The following is an 11,418-nucleotide window of genomic DNA, read 5'->3' on the forward strand; positions in this document are numbered from 1 at the left end:
TAAGGGGTGTATGTGGCCATGCCCCCTGGAGGTGAGGGGATGGGAACCCTGGCTTGCTATGGCTATGATGTCTCCTCTCCTTCTACCCAGGCATCCTTTGAAGTTTCCGTGGAGGCTCGGAGCTGCCCTGGCAGACACACAGCCCAAGCTTTCACCCTGCGGCCTGTAGGGTTCCGGGACAGTCTGCAGGTGGAAGTCACCTACAACTGTACATGTGGCTGTAGCATGGGACAGGAGCCCAACAGCGCCAGATGCAGTGGGAATGGAACATACGTCTGTGGGCTGTGTGAATGTGACCCCAGTTACCTGGGCACCAGATGTGAGTGCCAGGAGGGAGAGAACCAGAGCGGGTACCAGAACCTATGCCGAGAGGCGGAAGGCAAGCCTCTGTGCAGCGGACGCGGGGAATGCAGCTGCAACCAGTGCTCCTGCTTCGAGAGCGAGTTCGGGAGGATCTACGGGCCCTTCTGCGAGTGCGACAGCTTTTCCTGCGCCAGAAACAAGGGTGTGCTGTGCTCAGGTAGGCCTCCGCCACCTTTGCTCCGAGCCAGACCCAGGCCTGGATGCTGTGTGGGCCCCAACCCTGCCCTTTTCAGGATGGTGGTAGAAATGGTCACGCTTCTGGCTGGCCTGGAAGAAGACTGGGGATAAGCCCTGCCTGCCACTGGCGCATGGTGGGTGCCCACATGTAGAATATAACATCAAGTCTGAGGGGGTCTCCCGTGGGTCCCTTCTGGCAGGACTCACCCGCATAGGGCACTGGTGGGTGGGGACTGGCCATGAAGGTAGAGCGTGAGGTAGGGCTAGGGGACATGTGGAACAGGTCAGGCACATATGATGGTGTAGTATTATGGGATGTTACCCATGGAAAACACAGGTGTGTAGATGTTAAGAAGCGTGGGGGCTTCCTATAAGCAGAGTTCCTATGAGCACACCTCAAGGGTGGTCTGATTGAAATGTTCACAATTGTTTTGGGAAGTGCAGATATAGCAGTATTGTGGATGAAGGTGAAGGCACGTGAAAAGATTGGAACCCATGTGCCAACTCTATGACAGAGACTCTCCCACCATCAGTGTGATGACACATTGGTGTTAGCTAGATGGTTCTGTCTAGGTTCACAGATAAAGTGGACTCAGGAGCAGCGGGTGTGGAGTTGTGAGAAACGAGACTGAATGAAGGACCCAGCACAAGCCTGGCACAAAAAGAGCACGCTGGCTCCCGTATGGGTCAGAGCCATGCTCTGGGAGCTGGCGGTGCCAGGCTTAGCCTGTGGGTCCCCGTGGTGGGATGGCGTTTCCTCTCCGCTTAGCTCTGGAGTCAGATATAACCGCTGGGAATGGTTTTGCTCCAGAATGCTGGTCAGCCTGTGTTCCCTGGAGCGGATTTGCCCGTGCAAATCCATCTGCACAGTGTGGTAGACAGAACTTCACTTGTCTTGACATTGATTTTCCCAGCTCTAAAGCTGACCCAACATTGCTTGCTTCTGCCTTACTTTGAGAATGGAAGCCCAAGTGAGCACAGAGCCCGGCAGGCACGGGGCAGTTGGTCCAGGATGTGTGAGAGACCTCTGAAGGAAAAGCTTAACATTTTCCCTCATTTGCTGAGTGAACGCACTTGTTTATCCAACCACCAGAACCCATAGTTCTGAGTTGCTGTCTTATACTGTAGAGTTCTGCTGAAGCATTTGTCTGAAAACTCCCTGCACCCTCTAACCCTGTGACCTCCAGGTTCTCATGGCCATGGATGCAGAGATGGGGGGGGCAAGATCTGAAGCTCTCAGGTGAACAGCACAGCAGCTACTGACTTCCTAAGCTGGGGTATCCCCCAACATACAAAAGTTACGCTTGGTCCTTAAGGAACACTTGGGAAATGGGAAGTTGATGGTTGATGGCGGCGTGGTCAGATTGTGCTGTCTCTCTCCGTGGAAAGCAGGACAGGGACCATCTGGCAAACCAATCAAGGGGCCTATTTCTCCCTCACTATTTCACATGCGCCCCTCACCCACCCACCTACCCAGAGAACTGCTTTTCAAGAGACCCGAGGATTGATTCTTAAATCTAGAATGTCCTGACTGATGGAAAGCAACGTTACAATCATCCATGCTTTCATCTCTCCAAGGGGGATTTTCTTTCCTTCCCAACCTTTCCTTATTAGTGCCCGTGTCTGCATCTGATTTCGTGTGTTGTCGTTCAGCCTCCTTTTCCTCCGGAGAAGAACTCGGATTACTTTAGTTAATTGCCGATCAGAACATTCTTGACTCTCATCGTACCTTCAGCTAGCCCGTCCATCTCTTCACTTGAAAAGCCACACTTGTTGAAATATGGAAGCTCTCCAGGTCTTCCTGGAGAAGGGGGTTTCTGCACTAAGGCCATTGTTGGGTTTGTGAATTTAAGGTGAGTTGAAAGCAAGCGTGGTTCTAGACAGGGAGCTCAATGGCCCATGCTTCTGCAGGGAGGAGGTACCCCATGCTTCTTGTCTCTCAGACCATCTGGCTCTTTCTAGACACAGCTGAGCAGTGGTGAGCAGTTTCTTCCTCCAGCTCTGGCTACCCTGGCCAGCCTGAGCTTCCGCTCTGGAGTTGCGCGCGCACTGGTTTCTGGGGGTGGCTGCTCCGCTTGAGGTTTTCATGGGAGACAAAGTCTATTTCCTAAGCACTGTGTTCAGTCAGAAGATGCTGACTCAGGCTCTCAAACCATCCGCCTCAGCATTCTCTGGCACTTCTCCTTCCCCCTGGCCCCTGCAGCCCATCCTGGAAGTGGGTCTTGTGGTTGAGGTCTGTCCTGGGGAGGGGGGAGGGGCTGGGCAGTGTCCTGGAGGAAGTTGCTGAGTCAGAATCAGGGCCGGGATTGAAGGGGGACACCCAGAGAGGCTTCTTCCATTTATCTGATTCTGTAAGTCCTCTGTAGGACTTACAGTCCTTGACCCCGACTGTGAGAAGGAGGATGGAAAATGCAAGAGCCTGCGGGTTTGGGATGGGTTTTCCATCATCAAAACAGCAGGCTGGGTCTGGAAGCCAGTGTGCAGTTGTTACGGTTCTGTGACACACCGTCATCGGACTCTCGCTGTGGCTCTCCTGGCCTCTAGAAGTAGCAATTTGCAGAATAGTTCTGTCCTCAAACCATTTCCGTGTGTAACGGGAATTTTCTGAGGCCCCTGTGAGGGTTTCTATTCGTCTGGTTCTTGGAAAGTGTTGACCCTTCAAAGTTTCTTTAAACATGAGAAGAGGTCTGGGTCTGGTCAGTTATTTTTAATGTGGTAAAAGAGACTTGCTCAGACTTTGTGCTTCTTGGTGATTTGTGTGCCCATCAGTCATCTCCTGGGATCTAGTCACTCTCTTACACGAATCTGACGGCCACCCTACCTCTTGGGTCTCATAGGATGAGAAATTTAAAATCTAATCAGTTGTAAAATTTTGAGCAGACCTTTTTGATCTTATGGCTGAGGCCCCCGAAGTACATTGTAATAGGGTTGTGTAATTCATACACCACCTTTATTATGTGGTAGATATTGAGAGCCCAAAGGACACCAGTAGATCTTTCCCGGAGATGGAAAATGGAGCATGGCACTTTCTTAATAAGCCAGAGCCAGCATCCAAGAACAGATCCAGGGTCTGCTAACAGGTCTCAGTAGACTTAAAACAGTTCTTCGGGCCTCTAGCTAAAAGGCTCCTGCAATTAAAGGCTCAGCTCTTGGGTTCTTGCTTCTTACCAAAGGAAGCACTGTCCATGACAATATTATCCAGGTATGTCGAAAGGAATTTCTCAATTCACAGAGATTAAGTAGGGCTTCCAAATTTAGCCTGTAAGGGCAGATAGTTTGCATTCAAAGAAGGTAGGCCTGGGAAAGGGGCAGTGGTGGGAACTGTCTTTCCTCTGAAAGCAGCGGAGTCAAGATTTGCAGACTGGCAGGTAAACTCAGGAGACTGGGTGGTAATAACTTAGCTAACTGGTGATAAGGACATGTCAGTGATGTCTCCCTTGCTGTCATTTTATTTAGGCATATTGATACCTAACATTCAGTAAGAATTTGTTATACATTATACATTGATGACCCCTACACCGAGTATTATATTCTTCATGAATTAAGTTTTTCTTGCCTCTGGAATTTTCTGCTGGGGTTAAAGAATGGGCATATAAAACATAGCAAGCTTCTTCCTGCCTCTTCTGGATGTTTCTGTGAGCTTGAAAGATGAGAAGCAGTGGGGCAGGCCATCCTGAGCACCTGCCTTGCTCCATGTCTGAGTCAGTTCTTGGGAATGGAGTTGTCTCCCTGCTCAGGTCCTGTTTCCAGAAACTTCTTAATAGGTCGCCAGTGATTCTGAAAGGGGAATGATCTAAGAATTGTGTCCCGCCCCCATCATCCCTTTCTCTCTATTTGGAAAGGGAACTGTGCAGATAAAAAACCTCATTCCCAGGATTCTGCCTTTGATCAGGCCTGATCCATAAACTCATGAAGTTTGGCTTGAGAAGAACATAACAACATTTAATAAGCAAAATATGCAAATTTAGGGAGACCATGAGGATGCCAAAGCTTAGCTCTCCGTCATGCAGGTATAGGTACTATTAGCCATTAAACATAGAGGATAATGGTGTTAGAAATTTTTCAATTCATGCTGGGCGGTGGTAGCGCATGCCTTTAATCCCAGCACTTGGGAGGCAGAGACAGGCTGATTCCCATGAGTTTGAGGCCAGCCTGGTCTACAGAGCGAGTTCCAGGACAGGTTTCAAAGCTACAGAAAAACCCTGTCTCGAAAAACCGAAAAGAAAACAAAAGAGAAAAAAATTTTCAACTCTTAAGTTTAGAAGTATGAGAGACCTCTGGTGGTGGAAACTAATTGTTCCTGGTGCTCTTTCTTCTCTGTCTCAGGGGTTGAGCCAGCATTTCTGTTTGGTTCTGGTTTGGGGTACTTCAGTGCACTCGATCTGAGGGTGCCCTGTGTCCTTTGTGGGGAGTGTCCCTTCCTAGGAACACTGCCCTTGGAACACCAGCCAGATTCAGAAGTTCTCTGTAGTCTGGAATCGCTAACAGCTAAGCTGTTTTCCTTCCTCTTTGCTGAGGCACATTTGGGGTTCCATTGCCCTCCAAGCTCATCCACAACCCCTCTCCACAGAGTCCTTCAGATGAGCTCAGCCATGTTGCGTTCTAAAGAAAGTCCTATGAAGGTGCTGCCTGATGCACGGAACTGACCTCAGGCGATGGGCAGGCATAATAATATAAGGAGACGATTTTAAAGCATTTCTTATGGGGATGGAGAGATGAGTGGGAGGGGGGGGAGTTAAGAGCATTGCCGGCTGCTCTTGCAGAAGATCTAGCTTTGGCTCCTAGCACCTATCTGGCAACTAATAACCGACTAAAACGCCAGCATAAGAAGTCCCCTATGCCATCTTGGGTACCATGCGTGTGCACATACATACATGCAGGCAAAACACTCATACCCATAAACATATGTCTTTTAAGCACTTCTTATGACATGGGGACTGTTTCCTTGGGAATAGATGGATGTTAGTGTTTTGCATGTATTGCTAGGAAATACTAAATAAGAGGGGTTTTGTTTATCTTGTATCACATGCCTTTCCTAATACCAGTCACACATAGTAGGTCAATATGTATTATCTACTTTGCAGAAACCGAGGCCCAGAACCTAGACTAAATTCCTTGAAATTAAAAAAAAAATTAAAAAGAGGTCTTGCTCTGTTGCCTAGGCTGGTCTTACCCACTGGGCTCAAGCAATCCTCCTGCTTTAAGCTCCAGGCTAACTGGGAGGTGTGCACCACCCTGAATCACCTGCTTCCTGTGATTCTTTTTTTTTTTAATTTCTCCCTTTATTTTAAACACAATTATTTTATGATAGTGTTTTGAGCTATACATAGGTAAAATTTTTGTTTAGAACTTCTTTTACATTACAGTTTCCTAAGACCTGATAGTGCCAAGCTATAATGATTCAAACGCAATATCTAAACAAGTCTATGCAGAAGCAGCAGCTAATTCAAATGTTTCTGTGGGAAATGGAATATTGCATTATTAATTTTTAATACTTAGAAACCTACTTACTACTCTTCTTTTTTTAATTAATTAATTAATTTATTTATTAAAGATTTCTGTCTCTTTCCCCCTTCCTGTGACTCTTGACTGCAGATGCAAACCAGAAGAGCCTTGGACTGCCTTTTATGCTGTGGCCATTTCTTCCAGGGTTGCCTTATTTTGGTTAGCTTGTGCCTTTGCCCAAACCTGGATTCCCACTTTAGCCCTCAATGCCATCACCCTAGCATTTAGTCCACATTTCTATTTCTTGCCTAGTTAGTCTTTATCGTGGTCAAAACTTTTGGAACTGCTGTGTCTGTTTTCCTAAAATGAATCTCTCTTGAGTTAGAGTCCATCACTCACAGCAGAACAGGACTGAAGGGCACGCATGGGCAAGGCGCTGAACAAGGTGCCCGTTGTGCTATTTATGACTCTTGTTTGCGGAAGGCACAGGGTGTTCCTCTCTGGGTTTGGCAGATATCTGGCTATTGTTATTGATTATCTTGAGCCCACCTTTATTAGCCTAGTCTTGTAAGGTGAACTGCCACCAAGTTTATGGAGTTGGTACTGCTCTACGTAGACACTGTGGTACTATTATAGATCCTGCTCCAGAAGAACTGAGGAGGATGCTGTAAGCCACACACTCACTGATTCTGCCTCAGGCCTTGGTCCAAGAAGTCTCCCTCCCCTGAACCTAGTGGGCTCTTCTCTGACCAGCTGGTCCTGCTGGCTCAACCCGGCTCCTGGCAGCTGAGCTGCAGTGTGGCCTGCACATTTGGCATTTCAGACCAATTCTGTCCGGTGAGAATGCTGCACCGGGCGCAGTGACCAGTTTGGGGTGGAACTGGGCAGTGGTTCACCAGCAGCAACGGTATGACACTTTGCCAGTGGTGTGACCGAGAAGGTGGTGAGTTCACACTTTCCAGACACGGCCTGTATCTCCCCAAGGTGCCTTCCAGGCAGATTGGGCAATTAAGCCAACCCCAGGGTGTGGAGCTGGCATCCCTGTTTCTCTTGGCGACAGCCTTCTGTTTCTCTTTCTGAGTCAGCACTCTTGGGGCCTTGACAGGGACTATGGTGTATTTTACCCAGAAGTATGCAGATTCTTTGAGACTAGAAAGAAGAGTTCGTTAAAGAACATAGGATTCTTCTGTTTGTTTTGGGCTTTTGAGACAGGGTTTCTCTGTAGCTTTTGGAGCCTGTTTTGGAACTTGCTCTGTAGTCTAGGCTAGTCTCAAACTCAAAGTGATCTGCCTACCTCTGCCTCCCAAATGCTGGAATTAAAGGTATGCACCACCACCACCCTTTTCTATCTTCCCCTCACTGCCATAATCTCCCCAGGACAGAGAGCTGGCCTAGAAGCCATGCCCTTTCCCTGCCTCTCTTGTGGTTAATACTATCGTAATGGACCTAAGGGCCAAGGCCAGGAAGACTGTGGTATTCTTTGGGAGGGTCCTGTGGACAATGGAGCCTTAGCTTCCAGGACAGCACTGAGATAGCAAAGTAATGTGGGAATTTACAGAAACTCAGCTTAAAGCAATGCCACCCTGTTTTTGTTTGCTCCCCAGACATAAGCATGTGGTCCAGACCCATGAAAAGCAGAGGGTGAGAGCCACTCAGGGGAAACTCCATCAGTTGTCACAGTAAGCCCAGGAGAGAGGAGTAACTGGCCCAGAGGCCAAGAATGAATCGCTGTGTGACTGCCAGCTGATGTGTGTGCTGGGAGATTGGAACATTGTATAGGAACAAAGCGGTGGGGCGGGGGAGCCTGTGACTTCTGTTGGACCATGGGGAGGGCCGTGGGAAAGGAAGGAAAATCCTCAGTTCTCTTCTTCATGGCAGCCCCAATGCCTCTGGAGTTTGTGGATGTTTGTTGCTAATTTGAACCGCCTCAAGGATCATATTGAAGCCCACAGGAATCAGTGGTAATTGGTGTTGAGTAATGTCACGTTCTTTTTTTTTTTATTGAAGTTTTATTTATTATGTATATAGTACACATATCCCTGCAGGCCAGATGAGGGCACCAGATCTCATTCCAGATGGTTGTGAGCTAACACGTGGTTCCTGGGAATTGAACTCAGGTCCTCTGAAAGGGCAGCCAGTGCTCTTAACTTCTGAGCCATCTCTCCAGCCCTGTGATGTCACTTTCTTAATGTTCATCATTGGGAGTCTCTTTCCCTAGGCCTTGAGGTCTGTCCAGTCATCAGCAGCACGTCCTCAGTGTCCTCTGAGGGCCAGAAACCATGCTAGGCACCGGTCACACACAAATACAAGTTTATCAGTGTGAGGGCTGATGGGGTAAGGAACACAAACCAACAAGTAGTGCACTTGCCAGGGTTTTTTTGCATATCCCTTGCTAGCCTGGAATGCACTGTGTAGACCAGTCTAGCCTCAGAACTGTACTGATTCTCCTGCCTCTGCCAACTGGGTGCTGAGGATACAGGTATATGCTACCATGTCTGACTCTGGTCAGCTTCCAGACATAGTCCAGTCTGAAGGGAGGGAGACGAGGAGGGAGGAAGGGCAAGAGAATGAATGTGAAAGTAGGAAGGAAAATCAAAACTGCTCCCCTCAAGTGCCCTGTTCACGAGCAGCTCATCGTTCCTCTCTGCTCCCAGCCATGTTTCTCAGCTCTGTTGTCTGCAGGTGTCGGCTTCCTTGGTCACTCCCCCCTCCGCCCTGAACCGAGTCCTGTTTCGATCCAACCCTCGTCTCCTTTGCCAGTGTCCTCTTTTCCTGCCTCCAGTCTCCTCTAGCCAGCTGCCCATTAGAGCTGCTCACACGCTCACCCCATCCTCTCTGGGGATTACCCTCTGGGGTACCGCCAGCAACCCTAGCTTGCTCAGCTGCGCACACCCCCTCCTGAGCTCTGGGAGCCTCTCGCAAGCCCTTACTCTAGAATGTTCCCCATTGAACTTTGTTCTTCCTCCCAGCCAGGCCCTCCCAGGTTGTCTTTGTCTCCCTTTTGGTTCTTCCAGTGTGAGGCAGAAGCCTAGAAGCTGCCCCATATCTCGCCTTCTCCCCAACCTTTCCATCCATCTCCACTGACCCTTTCCACTGCTTGGAAGTCCGTTCCTCCCCCTCTGCAGCTACCACCCCAGTGTGTGTGCTGTCCACACTGCAGCCAGAGCGATGCTTCCAAAACAAGACTCTGCTTGTGCCCAGACTCTTCGAGGCTGGCCAGACCCTGAGATGCCTAAAGAAATGGACAGGTGGAGGATTCCAGGAGGAGTGGGGGGAGTCGGGTAGTGGGCTTCTTTGCAGAGGTGCATGAGGTGGAAATGCAGGTGTTATAATCTGAGGGGAGCAGATACTGGCTCTTGAACAGAAGAGCATCACTGCCTGTGTCATATCAGGGTTGAGGAGATTACAGAAGCCCCAGAAGTAGACGCGAACACAGGACGGGAACTGGGAGAGGGCATGGGAGAGAGAACTAGGAAATTCATGTCCTCTAGGTCATAGGAGTTCCTCCTCAAGCTTCCTCGGGCCCTGAAGGATCAAGTGAAGCTCTTGCCAGATCCTAAGCAACCCTCCTGCTCCCCTCAGCCCTACCTCAGATGCCCTCCTCCTCCACTCTCTCTAAAACACGAGGCTTGACGGAGGCATGCCCCAGCCTCCCAGCCCCAGTCACACACCAGTAGTGATGGTGGAGAATCAGCAGTTCCTCTGTCCCTGTTCAACCGAGAAAATAAGGGAGGCCATGGCTGATTTAGTGCCTCCGGTAGAATAAGCCGGGCGTATGCATGAGGCTACACCATCTTCACCATATCATGCCTTGACCCTCTTTAAGCATTTAATTGGCAGTCATGATTGGACTCCCCAGAGAGGAATCCAATCTACGTAATAGTTAGAAAACTACATAATAGTTAGAAGAACAGACTCTTGTGCTGGGTGTGGTGGCACGTGCTTTTAATCCCAGTGCTTGAGAGGGAGAGACAGGTGGATCTCTGTAGACCAGCCTGGTCTACATAGCAAGTTCCAGGCCAGCCACTGGACACTGTCTTAAATAAACAAGCAGGAAGTATAGACTCCTGTTGCCAAGTGTTCTACCACTGAACCATATCCCAAACCAGAGAATAGACTCCAGAGTCAAACGAAAATGCTTCATATTCCTGCCAACGGCCTGCTGTGTAGCTTGGGTGAACTTACTTGGCCTGTCATTTCCCACACCTGTTCAAATTAAGGTAATAACGTACTCATTACATAGGGTTATTGGGTAGACTAGGGTAGTTTGTGTACATGACTTAGAGTGGTATCTAGCTGTGTTAGCTTTCCGGGCAGTGACACAATGCCCAAGAAAATCAAAGAGGAGAAAGGTTTTTTTCTGGCCATGGTTTTGGGAGTTTTGGGGTTGTTTCCTTGTCTCCTGTGTTGAGGCAGCATAAGGGGCCTTAAACCTCATCAAAGCTGAGAACAGAGAGAAAGAAAGGCTAGAGGCCCAATGCCCTTCAAGGGCACCCCTCCCCCCAGTGGCCTAGCGTCCTTCCACCAGGTCCCACACTGTCGCAGTAGTGCCACCCTGAAGAGCAAGCCTTAATTAAACACAGCCCCTTTGGGACATAGTCCCAGTCCAGGCGTATGGCTCATTGCCAGTGTCCTGTCCTTGGTTCTGAGGAGATATCTGTGGCCTGATCTAAGTGAGAGTAAACGTCAAAGCAAACCATGCATCCCTGTTCCACGCTCACAAAGCCTTCCCCCGCCCTGCAAGGTAGACAGGCACTCTCTCTGACTGTGGAAGGCAGTGGTCTGGCCAAGCTAGCAGGTGAGTGCTGAGATTACACGGGGCAGAGCTCTCTAGACTACCTGAGCTTCCTGGAGGGGCTGGAGAGGATGGCATTCAGTGGGGCTCTCTCAATGAGGCTGGCTTAACCAGCGGTGCCGCTTCCCTGTGGAGGAGCTGACCTGAGCTCAGGAGAGCTGATGAGGAAACTGTTGTAGGCAGTGTACCTAGTTCCAACTGAGAGTCCTCGCTATGAGGGATCTGGAAACATCCGTGCATCTCAGAAGTGTCTCTGTCACTAAGGTCTGTACAGGCAGGGGAAGTGTCAAACAGTGCGGTAGGGTCAGACACCCTGGCCAGCCAGGGACACCTGAGGACATCTATGCTCCCTTACATAACTTTAGCCTGTTTGTCAGCAGAGAACCAGGAATAGTGTGTCTCCGGAGGGATTTCCCCTTCCTGTTCAAAGCTCCAGTTGGAGTCCTGGGTGTGTTTCTGGGCACATAGTCCACCTGAGAAGACTGCACCCAGCCTGGCATCACAGTGCCCAGGATGTCTGGGTGGGGAGGCTCCCACTCTTCCCACAGGCACAGAGGGAGACTGTGGGCCCTGACTCGGGGCATTGCAGGATGGACACACACACACATAGCACACACACACACACACACACACACACA

The 11,418-nt window shown here is 49.5% G+C and overlaps 1 protein-coding gene across 2 annotated transcripts in view; it reads left to right on the forward strand.

Annotated features, from left to right (window-relative positions):
- Positions 1-11,418, forward strand: part of Itgb5 (integrin subunit beta 5) — a 118,960-nt gene that overhangs the window by 91,237 nt on the left and 16,305 nt on the right. For both annotated transcript variants that reach the window (XM_005344871.3, XM_013351687.2), the window contains one exon: positions 91-520. In XM_005344871.3, coding sequence (XP_005344928.1) covers positions 91-520 — 430 coding nt within the window. The remainder of the gene's footprint in view (positions 1-90; positions 521-11,418) is intronic.

Source organism: Microtus ochrogaster, chromosome 2 (assembly GCF_000317375.1).
Source record: "Microtus ochrogaster isolate Prairie Vole_2 chromosome 2, MicOch1.0, whole genome shotgun sequence".
Lineage (NCBI taxonomy): Eukaryota > Metazoa > Chordata > Mammalia > Rodentia > Cricetidae > Microtus > Microtus ochrogaster.